The sequence below is a fragment of the Pseudopodoces humilis genome, chromosome 4 (assembly GCF_049639895.1).
Source record: "Pseudopodoces humilis isolate 2021_Gansu_Grassland_sample_001 chromosome 4, ASM4963989v1, whole genome shotgun sequence".
Lineage (NCBI taxonomy): Eukaryota > Metazoa > Chordata > Aves > Passeriformes > Paridae > Pseudopodoces > Pseudopodoces humilis.
The window spans coordinates 29,583,013-29,609,414 of NC_142203.1; the positions used below are offsets into that span (position 1 = coordinate 29,583,013).

The following is a 26,402-nucleotide window of genomic DNA, read 5'->3' on the forward strand; positions in this document are numbered from 1 at the left end:
CTGACAGTGCCAAGAGAGGCAGGAAGTGTGTCCTTAGCTGAACAGTAATTCCATCAAGGGGAGATGACAACCACCAGCCCAGTGACCACTTCCTCACTACAGACATCAACTCGGGTAAAAGAGGAGACTGCACATGTGACGTCATTAGCAAGCCTGTCAGGGCGTCTCAAGTCCTTTTGGAGAAGAAAAATTATGCCTGTGAAAAGACCAGATCCACTGAATTCTTCAAGAGTGTTGAGAAGAATTTCTGATCCAACCACCAACCAGAGTGGTCTTCATCCTTTGCTACCAGATGCCAGCCCGGGAAATCCCAGGAAACTGAGGCATTTCAGCAGGTACACCACCAGACAACTGTAGAGAAGCAATGTCCATGGATGGAGCATAGGAAGGAATTTCTGTGGACATGAATTGTGAATGCTAGTGCAGCAGCTGCTCTGCCTACAGGAATTAAGATGACTTCTGGTACCCCTCAGGATCCTTGCAGTGTGTGCTCACATGTTCCCTATGGAGAAGTACAAGACAGATCAGGTATCGATACAAAGATGATTTCCAGTGCTTCCTTTGACACATGTTGTGCTCCAGCCCTGATTAAGCCATAGAAGATAGCATGCACGACTGACAGGGGAGACAAAGATGTCTTTGTTTAGGGTTATTGGGAGGGGAAAGATTTCTTCTACCTACAGCCCTGTGCACTGTAGGCATCTGGCTGTGCTACCCATGTGCATGTGCCATTCCTGAGAGCTGTTTTAGGTGCTGACAAAGTGAATGGTTTTGCTCCCCAGTCCCCTCTTTGCAGTCTTAGACTGGGTGGCTGGGACTGGGGTGTCCTTGGTGCTTGGGGTGAATGCTACTCTCTGTCTTCTCCCCTGAGATATCGCAACTGGTCATCCAGCAGCAAGAGACTGGCTGAGCAACCGCTGCTGACAGCCCATGTCCACAGAAGTGGCCTGTGGGAAAGAGCAGCCCCACACAACACTTCTGCTGTGTAAAGGGCCTCCAGCAGCAAACATATTAGTACCTTCTGTTGAGATCCAGCAGCAGAAGTTGGAGCAGTGTGTTCTGTAACTCTCTGCCACCCCACACCATTAGGTGCCAGAAATCAGGCCAAGAGGCAGGATGGTGTTCTACCCATCTCTTTCTGGCCCATGCAAAATAATGAGAAGTGGGAAGCTACCACTCTAGCAGAGTTGCTTATGAAGGGGAGCATGACAGCAGTGCAACAGAACACCACCACTGTTAGCCAGAAACCCTGTGCAGCATCTCAACCTGTAGCAAGCCACTGGAAGAAAAAAAATGGCACCTGTTGTGGCTGGTCTGCATTGCAGGAGCTACATGGCTACCTTCATGGTGTCTGTGCAATAATGATAAAGCACTTCACCCAGCTGGGCACAGCTCCCTGGCAGCAGGGTCCTGACTGGCATGGAGCATTTGGAGAAGTGGATGAAAGGAGACAGAAGGAAAACGGATTCCTGCACGGTGATATGCCTTGCAGCCCTAGGAAAGGCAGGACCAGTTTGCAGAAATGACATCCTCAGGTATGTTCAAGGCTAAGTTATACCAGCACACAGCCCAGTACATCTGCACTCAAGGGGCAATGCTGCAGAAAGCATTGAACTCTGCTTTATCCCTGCCTGCAGAGGACAAAGGGCCTGGCATGTCTCTGGTGGTTCTGGATGGAGACATGTGAAGGAAATTGCTAATTAGTTATGACAAATTAACTTCATCTTTACTAAAAACTTTATTGGTTCCCTGTAGCAATGTATCTGAACAGCTTGGGCCATGATGTGCTCCAGCCAAACCGTATGTAGAGTTTATTATCAGACCCTCTGGAATTTCTCAAGGTTGCTGAGACATAAGCTATTCTAAAAATAAGAAAGAAGAAGCTGAAAAACAAGAAAACAGGACCACAGGAGCCAGATAACAGAGGGCAGTTCAACATCTGAACTGTAACCAGTCCTGTGCCCCGAGGGGTGCATACAGAGCGCGTGGGCAGGACAGTGGCACCAGTGAAAAGATGCGTGATCATGTGAATAGTAGTTTCAGAATGTATAAATAAGAATGTATTACAAACAATAAAGGGCTCCTGTGAAATCGTATTGGTTCAATGGTCAGAGGTCCTGAGCTCCCACAGTTCCCATTTTTCCTACTGTAATTATTTCCAGCCCCATGCAGTTCATTGTCACTAACTGTGCCACATGCATGGGGATGGGTGGCATGGAGGGCACAACATCCACCTGCTTTGGGACCAATTTAAAGCACCACTGCAATGGTAGTGTTAAAACTGGAAGCCTTTTCAGAGTTTGTGGCATTGGCATTTCCCATCAATTTGCAAGATCTTTTATGATGTTCAAAAATGTTATTGAAGATGCAGCAAAAAATATCAATTTGTTTTAATTTTGTTTTGGAACTTTTCCTCCCTGCAAAATGCTGCCCATAGACAGTACTTCTCAACTAACAAAATGACTTTGTAAAAGAAAAAAAACATAGGCACTATTTTCAGCATGGAGTTGTGATGTTGGGCTGAGTCCTACTTTTTCCCAAATTATAAGGACAGTAGAACAGAACAACATTTTACTCTTATCAAATAAAGGGAACAATGTAGTCTTCCTGAAGTAGACAAAACAAGTCATGCAAAACACAACAGGATGCCAGCTTAGCTTTGCAAGGCTGACAAAGCCAAAGTTACGCAAAGCAACACTACTGCACTTACTCAAAATGGGGGTTGAGGAACAGCCACCTAAAAAGGACACTGGACATTGAAGACAAATCCCAAAGAACCATGTAAGGACTTCCAAAAAGAGGGTGTGACTATGTAAAATGAACTAATACACCAAGTGAGCAGGGATATCCAATGAGTGATGATCAGGTCACATCAGTGTGTATGACAAAAACTCACCGTTTTGAGCATTTACCCAACACTCAGGGCATTCAGTTAGAAGGATTCTCCAAGTGACCAGCACACTGCTATAAAGAATGCTGCTTTCCAATACTCAAAACTGTGTTAGAAAGCTTTGATCTGGCCTATTTTGGTATTGCGAGGGGACTTGAAATTTAATTCCACTTACCCTGGATATTTCTCCAAGTCTCAAAGCTTCCAACTGCTTGACATCAGAATGTGCCAGAGGTTCTGTGTCATAAAAGTTAAGCTCAGAACCAGAGCAGATATTGATCCAACAGCTGGAGTATCAAAGGCACACTTTGTACTTCACAGGAAGCTGTCATTTAATAACAGGGAGAAATAGGGACTTCGTCTCAAAGCTAGTGGACCATGTCACCAAAGCAAACATCTGGCTGCAGCAGAACAGGGGACCATTCACCCCAAATGTGTCATGGTTAGGGATACTTTCTTTTCCAAGGACTAACCTGGTGTGCTGTTTTCCCCTCTGGAGAGCTCCTGAGGTCGAACAGAAAGCACACAGATAATCTCATGATTTAGCATCTCTGTGCAGGCCACAGCCTCTCACTCTAGGAAAGGGGTTAAATTATCTTGGATGGCATGATATTATATCAGCTCCAGCACCGTGGCTCAGTCACGGGAGAGTGGTTTGTTTTCTTGCACTTGGCATGTCCCTAGTCCAAACAGAGCTAATGTTTTGTAAAGGAGCTCTTATCACTGGGAGACAGTGGAGAAGTCTCAGCATTGTCTCAGGCCACAAGTGAGCTCTTAAATGGGAAGAGAGCAAGCCCCAAGCTTTGTGTCTGTGATGGTGGCAGGAGGTTGCCCAGCCTGCAGACTGGAAGAGAAATTCAGCACTGTGGTATAGCTCCTGCTACAGGTGTTGTTGTTATCCACCCACATAAAATGCCTTGCCCCTTAGCTGTCACCTTCACCCTGGATGAGAAGCTCAAGCTCAGACTAAACATTAACCCAGAAACAACCTCCCCAGTAGTGCCTCTTACCATGGCAGCGTGCCAGAATACAGGGCTTTGCCACAGCATATGAAGGTACAGATCCTGACAGCCCAACACCACCCAGGCCAAAAAGGAGTAAAGAAGGGGAGCTTCATAGCCTCTCTTTTTTAGCCTCTCAGGGATTTACTGAGCCAGCAGTGACTTTATTTGTGTTTGGCACCACTCCACTAATTTATCCTCTCAAACCCTATGAACTATTAGCGGCCACAAGATCCTGCAACAAAGTGAACTACCAGTTAATGGCACATTATAGGCAGAAGGGTGGGTGTGAAAATCAAATTCTTCATCCTTTTTAGGGTTGGAGCTTATATCCCAAGGTTTAGGTTAATGCAGAGACAGAATTCATTTAGCTTTAAGTAATGTTATGCGTACAGCAAAACTCAGCAAAGACTGACTCTGGATAGAAAGATACCTGTTTTATCCACAGGGGCCAGCACAGGCAGAAGGCTGCATAACCAGGTCAAACTGTTTCCCAGCCACAATTGGTAGTGGCAGCACAAATCACTCTTGAGGATTCCCTGCAGAGGTAACCAAGAGGCTCAAAACACCCGTGGCACTGACTGATAGTCACTGCAGGTCTTGCAGGGGCCTGAGGGATTTGCATCTGACCCAACTGCAATTTTGTGACCTGACTTCAGCTCTTTTCAGTACCACTGAAGTTTGTGAAGCAGAAGGAAAGTAGATGAGGGCCCATGAGGACATGTGAACTTGGCTCTAAGGTGCAAATCTGTATAGGCCTTGCAGATATTCCCACATCCTCCATAGTTTAATAAAGGACGACCACAAGTGACTGGTTATCAATACAAACAGAGGAAATGGTCCTCAGCAAATACGTGTGGACCAAAACCAAGAGCTGAGGAAGACACAAAAGCAAAGAAACTTATAACAACCCTCACATCTCCTTCCCTTCTTATTTCAATTAAAAATTATTTTAATTGAATTAAATTTAATTGAATAATTAAAGAATTCCTCATCAGGGTCAATACCTTGATGCTTATGTCTACTTCAGAAGAGTTCATGTATCACATAGACTCATATCTATTATATACTGTAGGCATATGTCAGGCTGTGGTTTAGTCTAATAAAACATGTTTCAAAGGCCTTTATTAATAAACATAAGGGCAAGTCAGGAGGAAAGCTTTTTAAGCTATTGCAGAAAGCTCTATGAAATAAAATTGTAAGTAAACTTCTAATTTTCATGGTCTTGATTTAGAAGATAATGTCTGTAACAATAGCAAAACTTTGTGTGCACCTATCAACATAAGAGTATAAATAAATTAGATTAGCAATATCCTCTATGAAGAAAAACCTTCTGTCTTTTATACTTCCCTATCTAGGTGGCATAGTTTTAAAATGAGTTCATTTTTTTGAGATATTACAGTAGGATTCCAGTAACATTTTCTTCTCATCCCACACTTTCAATGTGTGCAGCTCTAATTGACACTCAGGCAATCAATCCACTCTTCCCAAAACACCACTTCCACTTTGATTACTTCTCTGCTGTGTGGTTTGCCTCCACAGGTCTCTCCCATCCCAGTCTTCTGTAATTCATTGAAATTGGCTGACTTGTCCAGTGAGCAGACCACATGTCTCAGATGAATAGGCACTGTTTCCCTTAGAGTCTGTTATCTTGGCTACAGCCCATGGGGCTGAGAACACTGTGAATTTTTCTCCAAAATTTTGAGGAAATTCCTTCCTCTGCAAGCACTGAAAACTTGAAGGGTTGGGTTATCAACCACAAGATGTTTAAAGGGTTAAAGGTCAGTCTAAAAGCATAGAGCAGAGCCCCCCTTATAGGAGGGTCTGCTGCATACTGTCAGTGCAGGCACACCTGGAGTAATGCACCACTCAGCAGGAAAGTGGGTCAGCAGGAGCTGGCAAAGATAGGAAAAGAAGTTGTATTTATCTAAATACTTAACTCATCCTGGATCTGTGGAGAGCTGAGCTGCACAGGCAGCACACCTAGCCCAGGGAAGGGACAAGCCTGGGAGGCAGGGCAGAAGGCTATCAGACCCCATTCCCAGAGGCAGATAGGACATCTCTGTGTGCTAGACCCATGGAGCCCAGCTCCTTGGTTCAGGGGACGTTAATTTTTTTTTCTAAAGAGTATCAAGTCATCTTTTGTGACTTTGTTCCCAGCCATATGCCATGGATAAAACAATATCATTTCAATATCATAAACTACAGAAAAGCCCTTGTCTCTTCCATAATGAATGGGAGTCAGAGAGAGGGATATCAGTGTAAAAACCCAGCACAGGAGGACTGTAACTGTGGGGCAGAGAGATGGCCAGAAATGAGGCTATCAGAAAACCCTATCATCCCCAGTAGAAGTCCACATAACACTAGGCCCTGCCTGCAGGCAGGCTGTGGTTGGTTTCATACAGAGATAAGAGTTTCTCCATGGAGCAAACTCACCAGCACAAAGTGATGCCAGGGCCTCAAAGCTAAACATTTCCCAGCCAAGCAGGAGACACACCTTGTGCTCCCGTGAACTTCCTACAGGAACCAAACTGGAGAAGCAGTTTCACTCTCCCACAATCTGTTTCCTTGTCCCAGCCTGAGCCCCATGGGATGATGTCCTTCATCTTTCAGAACCCCCACAGACCCAACACTCATCTGGAGACAGTGTCTTCATCAGTAACAATGTTAAACACACACAGACATGGCAGGCTAGACCCTGAAGGCACCATGCCCTCTAAGAGAAGGCTTTTTCCTGACCAATTCAGAAGCTTTAGGTTACAATGAGGGAGTGTGTTCAATTCATTATTTCTGGAGGTTTTACTCGTAGATAAAGATCTAATTCAAGCCACTATCAGAAAATGTATAAAAGCCCTGCTTGGCTGGGTCTTTTGCACCTTGTCAGTTCCTGTCATGACACCACAACTGGTATTTCCTCTGCACCCTCAGCTGTAATCCTGAACTGCACAGGACAGGATGGGCTAAATGGGGAGAAGAACAAAAGAGTATAAAACACCTCTGACACCTTCTCATCTATTACAAAGTCTGACTTGTTCTCCTAAAGGTCCCATAACTACAGCCTTGCTTACTGGGGCAGATGAACTCCTGTGACCACACTTCGCTCTCTGGTCCATTTCTTACTGACAGTTGCTACTGATGACCTTCTGCAAGATGGGAGGGAAGTGGTGACAAATTCTCTTTTTGTTAGCTCTCTTCTTCCTCTTCACTAGCAACCTCCTTCGGGTCCTGAGGTCTCTGCTCTGCTCTCTCTTTCACATAGGCTGCCTTGATCTGTTCAAGTTCGCACAGCTCTGCCTCCAGCTCTTCCCTGTGCGTTGACCGGCGGTTCCTCAGCAGTTTCATGGGGAAGGGGTTTAAGTCATTGAAGGCAATGTTCATCAGCTTCCTACGATAGAAAGGACAGCTCCAGTCAACTTCTTTACTGGCTGGTAACACATGGTAACAGGTACATCAAGAGCATTCTGGGGTATTAAAGAGTAGGTCAGACTTCAGCTCTATGACCCTAGAAGTCACCAAACAGCAGTCTTAAAGGAATTATTCCCCACACCAACACCAACCCAAGCAGTACTTCACATACACTTATACCATCCCACCTTTTAAGGTACCAGTGTGCAGCATCATTTAGGAGACAATGGATCAGGTGCCAATTCTGATGGCCTGTCAGGGAGGAATATTCCTGATGTTGGGTCTTCTGCTCACAGAAATCTTCATCTCAGACACATTTTGTCATTCAAGGTCATGGGTTATGCTGTGTTCCCAAACCCCAAATACAGCTGAGAGAATTCCAGAAATCAGTAGCACAAGTATCAGCTGCTACAAGAAGGCTGACCCACACTTTGTTGCTTGCTCTGCTGTAGCATGCCTTTTCCAAGCCAAAAAGATTTTAAGTAACACCATGAAGGCAAAGTCAAAAAGAGACAAATGGATCCATGTCCCACAGACCTATCAATGCATATGCATCTCTCTTAATAAACTAATCACAACTCTTGTTAAGCTGACCTAACAGGCAAGCAAGTACAAATACACAATGGGAGCTTGTCTACAACTCAGAGTCCTACCTGCCATCCGTGATCATCCTTGTGAAAAACCGTAGGTACTGGTAGATCTCCACACTGTCATGAATTCTTAGGATTTCCTCCTCGTTGTATTTAAAAATTGCAAGAGCATAGCGGAAAATGACCTAGAGGGTTGAAAGATATTTGAGTGGATAAAGTTTTAAAGGAACTGAAGGTCCAGGCCATCCTGGTATAAAAGATGGTGTTGGGCACACAGCACTACAATACAGACTAGATACAGTCTCTACTCCTGCTCTTAATAGTCTGTACCAGGGCAGGCCTAAAGGAGTACAGAGCTAATCTCAAAGAGAATAACCATCTGTTAGCTAATTTGCAACCCCAGAGAATACCAGGCTCTACAAAAGGACCCCACAAGATTTCTCCAGCTCTCCCTATGCACAGGGACAATGCAGGACTCACTTTTTCAGATACTGCCTGTCTTATGTCCCCTGTATCTGCAATACTCTCAATTGTGTCACAGAGCAGGAGACACCATGGCCTATCAGAGAGATGTTTTGTAGCACAACTACCCACAAAAAAGTACCAAGTGCACAGAATCAGGGACTAGGTCAGCCTACTAGCAGCAAGTACATAGAAAACAGGAGCTTGGAGTCATCAAGGCATGCCACCAAAGTGGCAGGATAGGACAAATTATAAAACCTTATATATCTTTGACAGATGTGTATGCCCATCACCCTGTCACTATACCACAGAGGTGGTATAGATGGGAGGAAGGCCTAGATGGAGAGTTGCACCTTGGTTCCCTCATATAAGAAGGCATCCCACACTCGCAGGAGGATGTCGCTGACCAGGCTGTCCACAAAGGCCACCAGAAACCAGTTGAAGGTGATGAGTGAGACATCAATCTGATACTGCTCAAAATGAGCCATGAGGCGAGGCAGCTTCTCAGACAGGAAGTCTTTGAAGACTCTCTGATCTACCTAAAATTGACAAAAAAGAAAACAATGAAGTCCTAGTCAAAAGCAGTCCTGCTGTTGGAGGAGAGGAGCAGTGCAACAGGACAATGGCCTTTGCATGTCAGGGTCATCACTGGTGCTGCCTTCTAGAGAATCACACCCTAGGAATTGCAGAGCATCCACTGTCACCCAACCCTTCAAATTCACTGAGCAGTGCACTTGTATGTGGCATCAAGTGCAAGGCATGGAGCTGAAACAAGGTCAGGAGAAACATATATTCTTCTAACCAATATGATTCCTTCCCAGTCTCAGAGTCAAGAGGGAAAATCTGGCACATCTTCCTGCACTGGTCTTACCAGGATTTTCTGTGATACCACAAGCATCCAATTGAATGACAGGCATTAAAATCTGCCCAGGTCTGAATGACTCTACATGGCCTAACAGACTGAACACCTTGCATACCTCTGACTTTGTAAACACAACTTGATCTTCTCATGCCAGCTTCTCTTTGTTGTCTGAATACTGTCTGTGCTTTGCTTCTGGTTGCATGAGCCAAAACACAGAAATTCAGTCAGCAAGATCCTTGATCCAGGTTTATAAAGGTTTCATCTCAGCAGAGCCATGCTTTCTGGAGGGTAAGTGCTAAAGAACAGGATCATGTTTAGGGCTTCCCTCTGCCATATCATATTAATGCCTCAGCTGTGCCAGCCCACTTAGCTGTAGCACGGGTAAAAACCATACAGGTAATATGCTTTGTCTTCAACATTTGAAATTTTAAGTTTCCCAGCCAACTCACTTTATCAAGCCAACCCACAAAACATCACCTTAGATGTTCCTCTTTACGCAGATCTTGGTTAGACTTTCAGATACCAGCCATGAGGTCAAAAATTCTTTCTAAAGAAGACTTCCAGCTGACAGCATTTTCTCACCAAATATAGGCAAGCCTCTTCAGTCTGTCATATTTTCCCTGTCAGTCTCTACATGAGATTTGAGACTACTGAGCGCTGTGTATTAAATCCCACAGCTAACACAACCTCCTCTGAATAGGCATTTTGCTGTCTTCAAAGTGATTAGACTGTTTCCCCAGTCTGTGTGTTGGCCTCTCCACCACCACACCACTGTCCCAGTAAATGTTAGTCAATAAATTCACTGGCATCATCAGTGACCCTCATCTACTGACCCTTGAGGCTTCCTCTATTGTGGGCCCAGAGATAAAACCATGAAAGGGCCACACAGAACAGAGACACCAAGGTGACAGCCAGGCTTACCAGACTGGCCACTGATGGGTGTGGGTGATATGGGCACACATTACAATTCCAATAAACTACATGGGAGTTACCTTATCTCTTTGTCTGCTGGGAGTACATAGTATATCTGACACAAGACACACTGATAACCTGAAATGCAGTGATTTTGAATCAGGTGGGTAAGTTATTCACAGCATAACATTTGACATCAAAAGGTCAGAATATTTTCTGATGTCCAGAGAGCCCCATAGTGCAAACTAACACCATGCTTGACCATGAACTAAGGCAAATACAGTGAATATAAAAATCTCACCATTTTCATCCACATGTACATGGCACTCCAAAGATAGAGTGAAGCTTCAAAAACATCATCTGAAGGGCTGTAAAATAATGCCTTCCTCATACTCAGTCTACACATACCAGAATTTGCTACTGTGCCTCTATTAAGACTTCTTTAAAATAAGTAACTGTGCAATTAATGGGCACTTTCCTTTTGACTAACCTGACTTTCATGTTATGACTCAGGGGTAGTGGTGGCCAATTTTGCTACGCTGTGTGTGCTGCTCCTGTGAGTGTAACAATTTTGTACACTCAAATCTCCAATACCTCTGCAATGGAAGGGATTGCAAGGTGGTATCACTGTCCTGTGAGAAACCAAATGCACAGCAGGTTGACTATTCACTTTTAAATCTTTACTGGAAATCACTGTATGAGAGTCCAAGCAGATGTGAGGGTGTTCAGCTCACCTGTGACGTTATTAGTGTGTCACTGTAGTAGTCTGCCGGCATTAGGTTCTCCACAATATAGACTAGACACCAGAAAGCACTTTCCTCATCTTCTAGGACCAGAAGAGCAACAGCTGCCAATCTGTGATGGACAAGACATGGTGAAGGAATTCAATACTGCAGAAGGAGTCATCAACACAGGAATTGAGGAATACAAATGTGTTTTTGCATGTCTCCAGCTCCATCAGCATCCAAAATATCAAATGTGGCAGGACAGCCAGACAGAGGCAGGTGATCTGTTTCTGAAGGAACAAAAGGGATGTGATTTTCTTTCCCACGTGGCCCTGCTGGAACATATGGAACTGGTGTTCCATATGTTCCATGTGACAAAGCCAGGTTTCCCAGCTAATGGAATGTTCTGTAGATCTGCTGAAGTTAGTAGTGTGCTGATTTGGGCTATTTCAGCAGAGGAAAGAGGTCACTCCATATTATGTGGTATAGTTCCTCTCTCCATACATTCTTTTACAGCCCTGACCTCCTTCAGCTCTGACTTACTGCTTTTTAGACAGACTAGAAAAATGATACCTTATATTAAATTGAAGGCTCTCTGGAGGAAAGCTTCTATCGTTTCAGAAGACCATCCAAAAATCATCAGGAATAAATAGCTTACACAGACCTTCCTCACATAAAAAGGTCCAACTAGAAATTCACTTCATACAGCAAATGCCTACTGCCTTTCTACTTTGCAGCACAATTCTAAGAAACTTAGGTTCGCCCTTCCTACAGCCTGCCTTGGGAAGTGAAAGAAGCTTCTATATTCTCTGAATCTTCTCTTTTCCAGACAGAACAACTGTGGTTTCCTCAGTCTTTCTTTGTGTAATTTGCTGCAACTCCCTCGCATGTTAACACTTCCCAACATTTCCTCCAACTGTTCTCAGCAAAAAAGGGAATCACCAGGGTGTTCTTCTACTTTACTACTTTACATTACTACTTCAAAATTCAGCCCCAGCCTTGTGGTGTTATTCTGGGACTGCTTCACTCTTCCTCCTATAGCTGTTCTTTCCTATTCTGTAACTATAGAGATGCCACAAAAGTGCATCCTGCTGCTTGCTGGATCCCAGTAAAAACAATGGATGAAAAATAAGTCACCAAATGCAGAATTCTGCAAGTAAATACCTAGAGCTAGGACAGAACTGTAGAGAGGCAAGAGCCTGAGGCTACTTGAATCACAGCCTAGAGTTATGTGTCTACAACTTTTCAGTGCCATCTCATGAAGAAGCAGCATACCTCGCTCCTCACCTGTTCAATCCCTGGCAGTATCCAATGGCAGGATTGTGCCAGGAGAATGCCAATAGCACCCTCCGGAGCTTGGGGATGAGCTGTGAGGTGGGAGAGGAAAAATGCTTGTTGTTGGTCAGTGTGCGGGGCAGGTCAAGCTCAATCTGCCGGCAGGCAGGGTGCTCAGTGCTCCTGCTCTGCTCCAGCAGCCGCTGGTAGTGGCCAGGCACCCGGCTGCAGTGCCGGCTGACCATCCAGCTCCACACCCGCTGCCGATGCTCCACTGGAATGCCACTTCGGATCAGATTCTTCAGCTCTGCAGAGGGGTTCAGCTCTCCAATGCTGTTCCATCTGTCACGGAGGGGCTTCTCCACTATTTCCTGGCTCCGCAGTTTGTTGGACTTTATCTCAAGGGCTTGGATTTTGGCCAGGAGTTTCCAGTCCTCAATTTCATAGTCAGGTACAGTCATAAACCCATACTCATCATACTCGCTGGAGGGACACAAGGCAGTGTTTAGTTCAAATGACAGTGCTGCTACCTGTTCCAAGGACACTTACTGCTTGGGGTCATGCCAGCTACAGCCTGCTGCCAGGCTCACATCACCCATACCAGAGCACAAGAACTTGTGAGCGTACACCCCCCCACCCTCCCCCCTTTCCAGGCTGCACTGAGATCTGAGAAATGCTCATTAGGCCTCAACTTCACTTTGTCGTGCTGTTGCTTAATATTAAATCTGTGTTTTGCTGATACCCTTGCTAATGATTTTTTAAAAATTATCTCAAACACTTGTTTGCAACAGTTCTCCCTCCCTTCTCTGGCAGCTGCATGTGATACAGCCTACCTCAGAGCCGTGAAGACAAATGAGAGCCTGCAGCACTGGCATACACACAGCAACTCAAGTATAACTTTGCTCTGAGCTGCAGACCAACCTCATCAGACCCCTCATCAGTCCCTAAAGAAATACTGAGCTCACCCTGTGTACCTTCTCCCTACCCTGTCCCAATGTAGAGACAGTCCTGTAGGAGTGGACTGGAAAGGCTTTGGGGCGTCAGATCTAAGAACAGAGATCCACAGTCCCTTCTGATGTTTCCTTGTACACAATGCAAATATCTTACTGATCAGAACACAGCAAGACTACAAATAGTACAGCTTCTCAAAGATTTGTACACCATGTGGCCACAGGGTGGGAAACCTGTAAGACACCATTATATTCTTGACAGAGACCAAGCCTGGCCTAGGAGGTCTCATTTCCAGAGCTACCTGGAGAACCTGCAAGACTGACAAAACATAAAATGGGAACTGCTACAGAACAGGGTCCCTGAATGTGCAGGAAGGCATAAATACAAATGTAGGCCCCTGCTATAAAATGTTCTTAAATGTATCTTCCCTTTGCAGACAAGCTTCTACAAAGCTGTGGATATCCCCATGCTCTCAACTCTTACCTTACAGGATTCAAGTTAAAACTTTCTTCTGCTTCTTCCTTCACATCCCACTGTAGAGCTTCCTGGATGAGGTTCTTCACCAATTCAGCATGCGAGCTGGCCAGGCCAGGCACAGCCTCCTGCAGCTTTCTTAAGACTGTCAGGTATTTGCTCTCCATCTGGCAGTTTCTTGCTTGCAGGCAGGCACACTGATGGGTAAACAAGAAGGAAAGAGCTTGCTCAGTGGCAGTCCTTGCTGCGTTGCCACTGCTCTCTACTGGTCTGGTCTGCACATAAAGACAAGACTTCTGAAGAGCAAAGCCCCAGGAAACACATTCAGTAGTTTTCTACAACCAGTGGAACTGCAGCTATAAATGAATCACCACAGTCTATGAACAAGCACAAGCTTCAGTAGCTAGCATGCAACAGTGGTTGCTTATTGAATGGGAGACCTACTACATCATGACCTGCTTTAACTACTGCATTGCATCGGTGGATGGCTGCACACCATCAGCTCAACTAAGGACACAGTCAAAGAGCCAGCACTGCATCTGAGTTCTCTGCAATCTTTTTCTGTCATCCTCAGACAAGTTCTCTACACCACATTGAGCTGTATCCTGATAAAACATACCGCTACAGAGACTGAGCTATAAGTCCATTTTCAGGATACATGGTAGCACCACAGACTGGGTGACCACATGCCCCTCAGCATCCCCAGCCCCATGGCACTGGTACATGTAATTTCTCATGCACTGGAAGCCCAACTGAGATCAAACAGCAGGACAGTACCTGCCACCACCTTAGTCCTGGGCACAGAAAGCAGAAAAAATTAATAAGGATTATTAGTGTACTCCACAAGTGGGGAACTGAGGCCACACAGGTGACAAGACTCACCCAGTGTCTCACAGGAAGCTCAGTGAAGACTCCTATTCAGTGGAAAGCCGAAGTTGAAAGCAAGAACAAAACAGAAACCACAGAGAGAATTAGGCTGCATATAGAGAGGACAGACAGGAGCATGGTTTCTTCCATACTACCACTTTAATTAGCATTTTGCCTCACACTCAGCATGTTGGGCTTGTATGATTACTTCCTTTTTGAAGGCTATGGCAGTCTCAGGATGAGAGGGCAGTAAATTAGGAGGAAGGCAGGGTTTCAAAGAACTAGAAAGCAAACAGATGTAAAAATGATAATAACACTCCAGAAGCAGCTTTTTGCCCTGTCCCAGAATCCATGATTGTGAAGACATACCTGTGGTGGTGCACTCCCCCTCCTAAGGCCATACTATGATCTCAGAAATGCTTGTTAGGCCTCAGCTTGATGAACAGCACCTGGGTTAATCTCCTGTGCTTATCAGAAATATTGCCTGCTCCCAGGAATTGGTGCTAACTAACACAATTGGAAGCTTACCTTTCTTGTAAACTCAAGTGGAAGAACATTTTTGTCATCAAATTTTCAAAAGTTACCAATTGCAGACAGGATGGCAAATTACTATGACTAAGGCCAATTCTCTTGTGAACCTATAAGCAGCATCCTAAGTGAAACCCTTTGAGCTCTCCTGGACCACAATGGGCTGTGACCAGCAACCTCCCTTTGACTGGGGCTTCTCAGAGAACTCTCAGATTTGCTGTACTTGAGGGACCACTGCCAAACAGTGATGACAAAGCCTGGGCCAATAATCCCCCTCCTCGAGGCTCACACCTTTGCCTGTTGAGAAGATCTAGACATGAGCACTTCACTGAGCTCAAGGGAGAATTCTCACAGGTACCTCGTATGTACTCTAGGTCTGAGTGAATGTGCTACAGAGAATGTACCTGGAATCTTAGATTCTTAATTATTTTAGGTTGGTAAGTAACTTAGGCCTAAAAGTGAGTTATTGTTGTGATTGCAGTAAATTCCACAGAATCTTTTGTAAATTGTTTAAATTCAGTCATTGTTTAAGTGCTGTTGAAATATTTAGGCCCAAACTTCTTCAAGTCCAGAGGTAAGTTTTGCACAGAAGTCCACACTGAACCTTGTGCTTGATGGGAGGGCCTCCTTTATTCCTTTTATGCTAAAGCTTTCCCATCCCTTTTCCATCCCAGCTTCCATGTAGATTTCTAATTGATTTTAGTTTTAATGGACTGATTATAGGTTTTAGTAGTATTTTTAGTACTATTTTTGTGTGCTTTAACCATCTAGTAACTAGTAGAGTAAACCTTGGCAATGAGCTTTGCCACTCTTCCACTTAGATATTGAACCTGCTTTGCCTAACCTTTTCCAGTGACTCTTTAAGCAACCTAAGATACTCATTCACAGCAATACCTTAAAATCCAGGGAAGTAAATCCTAGGCAAAATCCACAGAACAAATGCCAGGACACACCTCCAGCCTTGAAAGTGGTTCAGGATCAGAAAATAGGATTAGACAAGTCGGATACTAACCCGGTTTTTCACACTTACACAGCTAGGAATAAAAATACAACTTAGGAAAATAGAAGAATTCTGATCTAACTGCAGGACTTCAAGTGTGCTGCCACCTGGCAGTGCCAAGTCCAGCAGAGAAACCATGACTAGATGGAGCCAGGACTCAGTCTGTCAGCTCTCAGGAAACTTTTCTGATTGCCTACACAGTGTTGCTTTTTTTATTTGCATAGCTGAAATACAGAAATCTGGGTTAGCACTTTTAAGACTGCTCTTTGCGGGTATTTTACTTCTGTTGAAGAATTAAAATGATCGTGTCTAATTTGGGAACAACACAAAGCAGTAAAGAGGTCACACTAAGAAAAAACACAAGAAAGATTATTCCTTGCAGATCAAAATCTATTGCAGTGTCAACTTTGAAAATAAATTAGTAACAGTTCACACCAAGCAAAAAAGGTCATTTGACCTTACCTTCATCAGAAGGGCCTTTTCATTCTCAGCAACACTTGTCCAGAGTCGAGTAACTTGGTGGATCTCTGAATTGAGAAACTGGTTCTGGGTTTTGTATGCATCAATATCATCCTGCCATGAAGCAAAACAGTCACATAAGGAGAGTTCTTGAGAGGCTTGAAATCCCTCCCATTTCAGGTTATGTTATGTTAATAAAATATCTCAAAAATTCTGTATTCTGAGGAGCAGACAGGACTCCCCAGTATAAATGTTGCCTACAAAGGAAATCAAGGCACAAACAATATTGCCATGCATCAACAAGATTGGGAAAATGCTAAATGTATACATATATATTAAAAACCACAGAGAGATACAGATCATATAATGCCAGGGATGCACTTAAATAATATTAAGAATATATGTGTTTTGTTTGGTTGATTGGTTTAATTTTGGTTGGTTTCTTTTCTTTCTTTTTTTTTTTTTTTTTTTTAATGAAACAAATCTCATCCCCATGGCTGGCAGGAAAAATCAACACTCTCCACAGAAAGTGGCTCTTTCAGCAATTCTTCACCTCACACCAACCCGTAATTACAGCTGTGCACATAAAACAGCGTGCATCTGAAAGAACCAGGATGTATTGGGAAACGGTTTGCAAGACGGCAACATAGAGCAACAAAGTGAAGGCAGCAAGTCAGGCTGCAGCGGTGAAACAAAAGAAAAAAAAAGAAAGAAAAGAAAGTAGCGACCAACCGAACTATATTCTGTGTTTACCGCAAAGAACACCCTCCCACTGAACCTAAAGGCATAAAAACGGGCCCAAAAGACCTGTGCCATCTCACACACCTTCAGATGCTCAATCTCCTCCTGCTGCTTATACAATGTCTCTACAGTGATAGTGTTGGCTTCTTGCAGGGGGTCAGAGAGCTCTCGAGCCATCTGCTCTGTCAAGGTCATGATGACTTCCTGTTTGGCATGGTTCTTCTCCATCAGAAGCTGCACATGTTCCTTGAGCTCCTGGATATGGCTGTCTCTCAAAGTCAGTATCTGCTCCAGTTCCTTCTTTTCTTGTTCAAGAGCTTCCAGTCGACTTGTCAGATCTGCAATTTGTCTCACTTTGTGGCGCACCAGCTCCAGCCTGTCCTTATCTTCTGCTGCAGTGAGATACATGCTAGATACTCGCTTCTCCTGCTGGGCTGCCTCCAGAGCTTTGTGGAGAAGTTTGACCAATTCCTGGAAAGAGAATGCAAAACCATCACATCACTGTGCTGTCCAGGGCAATGGCAGTATGGACAGCAAAGACCCAACAGTGAAATATCTTGAAATTGACTCCTTTAAGAAGGAAAACAATGAAGAAATCTTGAAACCACCATGACACCACAGTGAGAAGTTCTGCTCTCAGAGCTGGGCCTGAAAGGTCTCTGCAGCAGTTCACAGATGACTTGGCATGGATTGCTAGCAGAAAAGCTGCTGCCCACACTGAACTCTGGCTTTCCTACAATCATTCTTGGGATGCCCAGCAGAGAACATGGAGGTCTGGTCAGCAGTGTGGTAAAATAGGAGGGAAATAATGCAGTCTGCAACTACCTGTGCTACCAGAAGGAAACTGCAGTATCCATTTTAACTTTCCTTCTGCCAGAGCCCTCCCTCACTCTATCCTTCATGAAGGCATGGAACCTTGCCCCACAGCATGTTGTTGATTCAGGCTCTGCCATCTCAGACACTTCAGAAAGCAAATCAAGGGTGCAACTGACTGCCCAACATGGAACTTGGCTCTGCTGCCTCTTGGGAGAGCAACCAGCATCATTAGCAGAGAACCTGGCATTGCTCCATGCTTTGAAGAACAGTGTCATTCATGGGAGACAGCCCTTGCAGTGACCCATGTCCTGACTTCTAGAGTCAAATCACACCTTAAATGTGGGTCACTGTTCAAAAAGAATGACCTGCTGTTAACACCAGGACCCCACTGGCAGTTCTCACCAGTGTCATAGTACCCATTCAGGACTGTACTTGGTGAGCAATAGAGATGCACAAGCAAGACAACAGCAGAGTACACTTGGATTTGTTTTACCTCTCTCTTACACCTTGCCGCACTTCCTAGAAATGGCTGAAGGTCTTCTTTTGTGCTGAGCACACTCTGGCATACACAAGGTGGTAACACCAGGAGCTTCAAGTGGTCTCCAGTTACTGCCTGCTGGGCACTTCTCACACACCATGTGTAAGGGAGTCCCTGTGACCAGCCTCAGGATCCTGACCCTTTGAAATAGCAGTCTCTTTACCACACTCACCTTCTGTGACTTGACTTCCTCTGTGAGCGTCAGAATCTGTTGCTGAAGGACACTCACTTTATCCACTGAGTTCTTCTCCCTTGACAATTCTTCAGAGCCTAGGAAGCCACTGTTCATCCACCTGGCTCTCCTGATCCAGTTCAGCCTGGGCCCCATCCTCCCATCTTCCAGGGTCCCCTCCTTAACTGAGGGGAGAGAGATTTAATTTACACAGAATTGCTTTGCTACTATGGACTCCCAAGTCTTGCTATAGGGACTTACAACAGTTCCACAGAGAAGGCAGACAGGACATGGATACCGGATATGGAAAATTGACCCACAGGATTGTAGCCAAAACAGTAGGGATAAGATATTGATATGCCCACAATAAACAAAATTGTGATGGTTGATGGTACCTGTTAGCCCATCTTGCACCTTGCTCATCAATCTGGCCCACAGCAAATGGAAGTTACCACCATGGAAAGGTATGCATGCAGTGGAGCTGCCACACTCAGCCTGTGACTGTGCAGCAATTATACTTTTACCTCAAAGAAATAAATCTGGTGGATTTTACTTTTATTTAATTTTTTTTTTTGCCTCTGCAGAAGGTTTCAGTGGTAGAAGATACAGACAGATGGATCCCGAACAGATCCGAAAGAGTCAGGTCTTGTGGGAACACAGGAAGAGACTTAAGACAATGTAACTGTTTTCATATCCCTTGAAAATTTGCCACTGTCTGCTTTACATTTCCTGCTAATCCCTGCTAGAAGGCATCCCATTCAACTCACACAGCTCAGTAATCACCTGGGCATCCTGTCTCCATTTCTGCCTCTTGCTCCTCATCCACATTCTCAGGATGCTCTTGGAATTCATCAAATCTAAAGACATTCCCGTTGTTCCCCCAGAGCTGCCTGGAGCCACAGATATTGTAGACAGTGTTTCTGAAACAAGAAGAGATCAAGACAGCCTAGTGAACAGAAGTCATAATCACTGCAGCCAGCCAGTGCATATTCAAAATATTCAATGCCTTACCTCCCCTTACTTCCTACCCCTCCTCCCAAAACTTATCTCCTTCATGTGCTGAGAAAATGAACTCTTTATAGAACTGGTGGATTTGAGGAGAGAAAGTTTGTACCTGGTGTAAACCAGGAAGATGCCACAAAATCAGTACAGTACACCAATGTAAAATGAGATAATCTTTCCCCATGTGCTTGAGCCCTATACATAAAAACATCAGACCAAAGAGAGTGATCAAATGTAACAGTAGACCAACCACATTCTTCCCTGTCCTTTCTCCTTCCCCTTCCTCCTCATTCCCTCTCCCTCTCCTTTGCTTCCTTTAGTCATCCCTACCCTTAGTTCACTGCAGAAATCCCCAGGTGCCAAGAAAAGCTGACAAGAGAAGCTCATTTACCTACAACACAGCCAAAACTGGGACAAATGATCACATCTGAAGCAGCCACAGGTCCTGTGCTCTGAAACATTTAATAAATAACCTTGCCAAAAGTTATTTACAAAGTCGTAAGCTAAAATGTAGTAAAGAGTTTCAGGAGCAGGTCTGCAGTCAGACCCAGGAACTGTTTGCTACAACTGCTGCTATCAGATATTGCCAGAAGCACTAAAAGATATCTTTATAGAATCGTGGGGAACTACAAATGTAGTTCATGTAAAACCTGTACCAGAAAGTATGTATACAAGTAGTTTTCTTCTTCTCCTGTGCTGTCCTTCAGCTAAAACAAAACAAGTCCCTTGTTTTGAAATCTATAAAAGACTCAGTGTTCACTGCTTTCCTAAATGTAGATGAAGCTGCCATTTAGATACTATTATAATTTTTCCTTGCTACTATAAGACTCCAGGGCAGAAGAGCAGACACTGCTTACCTTGGAGAACATACTGCTGTGTAAGACTAGCAGTCCTTCAGTCCCTGTAGTCTATAGTTAGTACTCATCCAATGCAATTTTCCTACTTTTCTATACCTAATGTGGCACTGTTTTCCCCATGAGACTATAGCAGCTCAGGGATCTAGATGTGCTACAGCCTGACAGTGATAGAGCCTGGAGAAATGTTTACTGAACAAGGGGAGCAATACAACTTGACGCTGGAAAGAGACAATTGTTACTCAAGCTCACTAAAGCAAAGCATGGGAGCAGGGGCCAAAGACACGCCTGAGTTATTTTCAATCAGTGTGAGTAGGAGAGAATGCATAGCCTGAAAAATAGAACAGCTGACTTTGAGGAACTACAAATGTAAAATGTGTAAACAGTTGGTGTAAAACCTGTTCCAAAAAATATGCATACAGGTCTTTTCTTTCTCCTCCTTTGTTGTCCATCAGCCAAAACTAAACAAGTCTCTTGTTTTGTCTATAAAAAGCCTATAAAAGACTCAGTGTCTGCTGCTTTCCTAATTGCGAATGAAGCTGCTAACACAAAACCCTGGTCTCATGGGGGATCTTTCTTCATATGAGCATCAGATTGTAGCTGCAGCAGTGGTGGTAAAAAATCTACAGGCAACTTCCACACCAACAATATTTGGCAGGTGCCTGGCTGCCTACCATATCTATGGCCAGTTACCCAATTTCATTATGTGTAAATAAGTGACTAGGAAACACTTATGGAGATGCTGATGAGGCTGTCTTTGTGAAACTGTAACTGCCCAAGACTTGTAGCTTTTAACCTGATGGGGCTACCCACTGCAACAGCAGATAGAAGCTGGCAGTAGGAATATTAACAAACTCAACGGGCAAGAGTGAGTTGCGCAGCTAGGCCATGTTACTGGCTCAAGCTTCTTTTCCCTGTTGTTCTTGCTTTGAAGAATACACTACATTCAAGGGGTCCATTGAAACCAGTGGAAAGAGCTAATGAGCTTCTATGACTACCTACTGAGTACAGCTGAACCTGACCATGTGCTCTTCCAAGACTGTTCTGCAAGACTGCTTTGCAGATGTGTCACACTCTAGGTATGCAAAGCACAATGAAGAGATCTTAACCAAGTCCTAGGTCTGCTACCAGGATCTTTGCTAAGAAAGCTAGATTATGTGAAATGCATCAGAACAGGAGGATGTGAAAGACCCACCTGCAGGAAGTTTACTTTGGCTTGGACTAGCCTCCAAAAAGGTGCTTCACATTTCTCCCACCTAGGCAAGAGTCCCGTTTCACACAATACATGGTAAGCAAAGAAGGCACACACTGTCAGGCCAGCATGTCAATTGCACTGCAGTTCTCTTCATGCACTTACTGTATCTCTGTCCATGGGTGCTTAAGGGAGATGTTCTGCAAGGCAGTAGACGTTTGGGGTGCAGGCAAAGATGCTGCCTTTAAACCCACTGCTTCTGTTGGTGTTTTCACAAGAGGCAGAAAGTCTTCATTGTCAACTACATCTATAAATGTAAAAACGAAATCAGACATAAAAGCAAATAAGCAAGGCAGAATTCCATTGGACTTTGGGTCCTTCATGTAACCAGACAGCCACAACAGTTTACTACAGGTATACGTTACATGTTCAAGTGGTCAGGTGGAACAAGGACAGTAGAATACGCTTCCTTAATTTTAGGTCAAATTACATAAGTTTCCATGTACAAACAGAATTATTTACTCAATGACAATCAAGTGATTTCAACCATATATGAGCATTACTACCTTAAACAATCGAACTTTAACTGCCCAAAGATATAAGGAAGGAGAAGTTTGCTGTCCTCTTCCCACATTCCAAACCACATTTGATAGTTTTAATGTGTGAATAACACTCTGCAAGCACAGTTTATTACCAAATTTTTGCCTGCTGTAGCAAGATGCCAGCACCTTTTAGAGCAGACACTTACTAGGGAGGGGATTATTTGTTTCAAACAAAATGTACAGCTAGTCATTACTAAACAGGTAACAGTGGATCCCCTGATCCACTGACCTGTCTACCACCACTTCTGGAATGGACATCTTCAGCCCACTGCTGGAAAAACACTTTGCTCTAAATATCAGAGGCCTTACAAGAGTGATATATCAAATGTGCACATTTCACATGTGTGAGGAAAATTAAGATGATCACAAGACACCTGAAAATCTCCAAACATATGCTGTGGATTAGGAGGCAGCTTACTCACTTCCATACATAATAAGGCAGAACTGTCAAACATTGGCAAAGCCCTGATAGCTGGCACCTGCATTTAAAAGCCTGGCCAAAACTTCTACCCACTTCCATGAGGAACGCCATTCATCACCAGGGGACTGAAAGCAAAAGAAAGACTGTGCAACACCTACTTGTTCTTCCAGCCAGAGGTTCATTCACAAGCTGTGAGCTGCCCACAGGAAATCTGCTCTGAGTGTTGCAAAATTCCCAACGTCTCATTTGCAGCTGCTGCAGCCAGTACATCATTGCCTGTTTGCTGATTGCCTAACATAACACAAAACAGGAAAGGGAGTGGAATCATCTCATCAACATAAGACACATCCTGAGGAGATGACCACCACTCTCCTGTACAAGTCAGCAGAAAAAAAGGTCAGCTGTATCCAGCCTATGCTGTATCTGTGTCCTCTGGTCCTAACACTGATTTGGGAGGACAGAGTAAATCTTCAATATGGCCTTCTCAGTGGACCACTGACCTAATTTTAAATGTGTTTTGGTTTATTATTTTCCAAGACTAAGCAGAAATGTCACAACCATTTTAGACAGAAAGCATCCCCAGAACTTTTTAACAATGACTTACACAGAAGTAAGTCTCGCAAAGAATCCTCCTGGAGCAACCACTTTAGACAGGGGAGTTCATTTCTGTTCAGTAAATTACATGTGGACTATGGGACTCCTCAGTTACTTTAATTTAGCACACAGTTAGGCTTTTATTCCTACTCTGTTAAACAGCCATCTCACAAGTAAGGACTCCCAGACTTGCCAAAGCAATGCAAGTAATTTAGATCCAATTTAGCAATCCAAGCTAGGAGGACTTAGATGAAACTCAAGCTAAGAGATAGCTTAGTACAGATTTGTCTCTTCTGACTGGGAATTTTTCATTACCTTCAGAATAAAAGCTCTGCTTGGTGTTCTGATCTCAAAAATTCCTTCCCCATTTTCCATTTTGCAGTCAAAGCTGGCGCTGGAGAGATCAATAGACCCCAAGGGATTAATGTCCTGGGCAGTTCTGTAGTATAGTAAGCGACATTTGTTTTCATCATAAAAGAACCAGCGAGACTTCCACGTCTTAATTGGCCCCTTGATGCCCAACTTATTTAAATAGCCACAAAGTTTTTTTCTGGATGTTTCTGTGCTGTTCTTCAGCGGTACATTTTCCTGTTCTCCAGGAGAAGGAAGGGTGTCTTTCTCTCTTGCTGAGGTTCCATTGCTGCTGTTAATGTCTGGATCTGACTCCACAAAATCACCTGGAGCAGCAAGGGCACATGCTCCACTTTCTGGTCCTTTCTTCATCTCTTTAAGGAAATAGATTGAAACAGGAAATTCTCTAGGTAAATAAGCCAATCCCAATTATATAATTACTTTTATAGAACCTGCAGACAATAAAAAAGGAAGGAACAAGCTCAGGTCTGCCACATGACAAAAAAAAATACTTCACAGCTTTCAAACTACCCAGCCAAGATCTCCAACTCTACTTTTGGTCATTGCTCCCTGCCCTCCTCTGCTCAGATGACCTCTAATACCTGTTTTCTCCCTTTTTCATTCCTAAACTAGGATGGACTAGCAGCCAAGAAACAGCCATAATCTCTTGTGTGAAAAATAACTACAGCCTGTGGGCATACCAAATCAGTATCAATAACTGGGGAATTTGGTACTTAATGTTAAGGAACAGCTGCAGAAAGCATGGCAAGATAACAAGGTCTGGGGGTAGGCACACAGTTAGGTCAAGGGATGGCACGTAAGTGTGTCCTGGTATTCACACTGAATGTCCAACTAATATTTTAAACCATGGCCTCTGGAGAAAAATCCAGCATTATGCAGCATCCTTATGAATAATTTGTGTCAGCTGACTATAGTTGTTAAAATGCCTGCATATTACGTGTTACTTCTTCATCCAGTAGGATGGAATCATATGACAGATTACGCACCAGAGAAAGTAATTCTGTGATTGTTGCAAAAGAGACTTGATTGTTTTAGTGACCAAAGTAACCACCTGTGTCCCAGAAGTATAAAAGGAAAAGATAAAACTCAGTCTGGAAGGGATCTTTGTAAATCTCAAGTTCAACTTTTCTCTCAGATGTAAAAGCTGTAGCTAGCTGTATAGGCCCACATTCAGGTAATTTTTTCTTTATGTAAGGATGGTAATTTTGCCATGTTTCCAAGCATTTTTTTCAAGTGCTTAAGCATATGACAGGTGTGATTTTTTGCTTAGAACTGCAGATACCCAAAGCTCCTGTATAAAGAAAGCTAACAACACTCCAGAAAAGTATCTATAAATAACTTCTTGCATTTTTTGAAATTCCAGTTCCAAGCACTAACATAGCTGAAGCAAACATGTGAGAAAATAAACTGCTGCAGTGTTAAGTTACTCTGAATCCAACTACAGACACAAAACTGTTCAACACAACATCCAACTGTATGACATGTCAATGAGATAATACAATGGAGCACAATGAGATGTTTCCCAAGCTGATCTCTTTCCTCTGCTCTTAGGAACAATTTGTTCTCATGACTGAAAGAGGGTTTAGCGCTGACTACGGCACATCGTGTTTATTGCTGCCCCCTCCTGTTCCCACATCAGCTTTACAGACAACTATCAATCACTTTTTGTGAAAAGCTACTTAAATTCTTTTGGTTCACTCCCATGACGCTGTGGATCATGGTACTGAAAACATTCACAAATGCCGACAACAAGCACTCCTTGAGAAGGTGTCACAGGAACTAAGCTTCTGAAACACACAAAAAAACTTCATTTCCAAGTTAATTTTACTTGTCACGAAGAAAATATCAAAAGAAACAAACACTTTCAACTTTCTCAAATAGATGCCGGGGCTTTTATGTCAGTACCAGTGTAAGTATCTTCTGTATCCTCTGAAGATTCCATCACACTTCTGCTTCTCGTTAGCGTGATGGTCCATGTTTCCACACCATGAACAGGACCAAGTAAGCATTTTAGGTAATATAATTTAGGTTATTTAGCAAGCATTAGGTTTAAGAACCAAGTAATAAGGAATCATGTCAGAGCTGCAAAGACCTCTAGATAGGACCTCACCTCCTTAATGGAAGTAGAGAGGAGCTCCTGGAAGTCACCGTCTCCTGGCATAGAGCTATTGCTGCAAGCACCACCAAGCCTCCAACAAATCCAACAGCAACAGAAAACTAGCGTCTGTCCCAGGTTTTCTTCGAACCAGTCGCTGCCGCGGAGCTGTCTGAAAGATACATTTACCCGAAAACTACCTTGACACTGACTCACCAATAAAAACGGATCAGGGTGGACCCTGCATAAACCTTTCCGGAGCTGCTGGTGCGATCAGCACAAGGCAGCCCCCACCGCCCCTCCCCGAGCCTCCAGCAGCGCCGCAGAAGCGGCTCCCAGCCCAGCTGCACCGCACGGGGTACCAGCGACGGCGGCCGGAGCCTGGCACGGGGCTGGCCTGAGCCTGGCACCGCTTGAACCAGCGCCCGGCTGGGGCGGGGGGGCATCCGAGCAGCTCGCCGGTCGGGGATCTTGGAAGGGGGGCCGGAGTGGCGGAGCGGAAAGCCGGGAATACCTGCGGTGGCCGGCACCCCGCGCTTCCTGCCGGGGCGGGCTGCGGCGGTGCCGGCGGGGCGGGGCGGGGCCCGGCCGGCCCCGGGACG

At 44.3% G+C, this 26,402-nt stretch overlaps 1 protein-coding gene across 4 annotated transcripts; it reads right to left on the reverse strand.

The window, feature by feature from the left end:
* Positions 1 to 4,821: 4,821 nt before the first annotated feature.
* Positions 4,822 to 26,288, reverse strand: TBC1D2 (TBC1 domain family member 2). Of its 4 annotated transcripts, XM_088054356.1 has the most exons (15): positions 26,163 to 26,277; positions 25,816 to 25,972; positions 23,649 to 24,058; positions 22,898 to 23,030; positions 21,882 to 22,023; positions 19,452 to 19,588; positions 18,669 to 18,853; positions 17,227 to 17,613; positions 16,405 to 16,515; positions 13,557 to 13,744; positions 12,135 to 12,605; positions 10,857 to 10,977; positions 8,702 to 8,887; positions 7,950 to 8,071; positions 4,822 to 7,276 (listed from the first exon to the last, which is right to left on the reverse strand). In XM_088054356.1, the coding sequence occupies exons 3-15, from the start codon at positions 24,054 to 24,056 to the stop codon at positions 7,075 to 7,077; spliced, it is 2,793 nt and encodes a 930-aa protein (XP_087910482.1). In that variant the 5' UTR covers positions 24,057 to 24,058; positions 25,816 to 25,972; positions 26,163 to 26,277; the 3' UTR covers positions 4,822 to 7,074. The 4 variants fall into 4 exon arrangements, with proteins under 4 accessions (XP_087910482.1, XP_005530027.2, XP_014114210.2 ...); XM_005529970.3 differs by having other exon boundaries at positions 25,816 to 26,286; XM_014258735.2 differs by lacking the exons at positions 4,822 to 7,276; positions 7,950 to 8,071; positions 8,702 to 8,887 and adding an exon at positions 8,902 to 9,505 and having other exon boundaries at positions 25,816 to 26,287.
* Between the last annotated feature and the right edge of the window lie 114 nt (positions 26,289 to 26,402).

Excerpts from the sequence above, each read along its gene's own strand:
- TBC1D2 (XM_005529970.3), bottom strand. The coding sequence starts at position 24,056 with ATGAAGAAAGGACCAGAAAGTGGAGCATGTGCCCTTGCTGCTCCAGGT. Across the intron at positions 23,031-23,648 it reads GCAGAGCTTTTATTCTGAAG|GCAATCAGCAAACAGGCAAT; the intron begins GTAATGAAAAAT and ends GTGTTATGTTAG. Across the intron at positions 12,606-13,556 it reads TTTAACTTGAATCCTGTAAG|CGAGTATGATGAGTATGGGT; the intron begins GTAAGAGTTGAG and ends GTGTCCCTCCAG.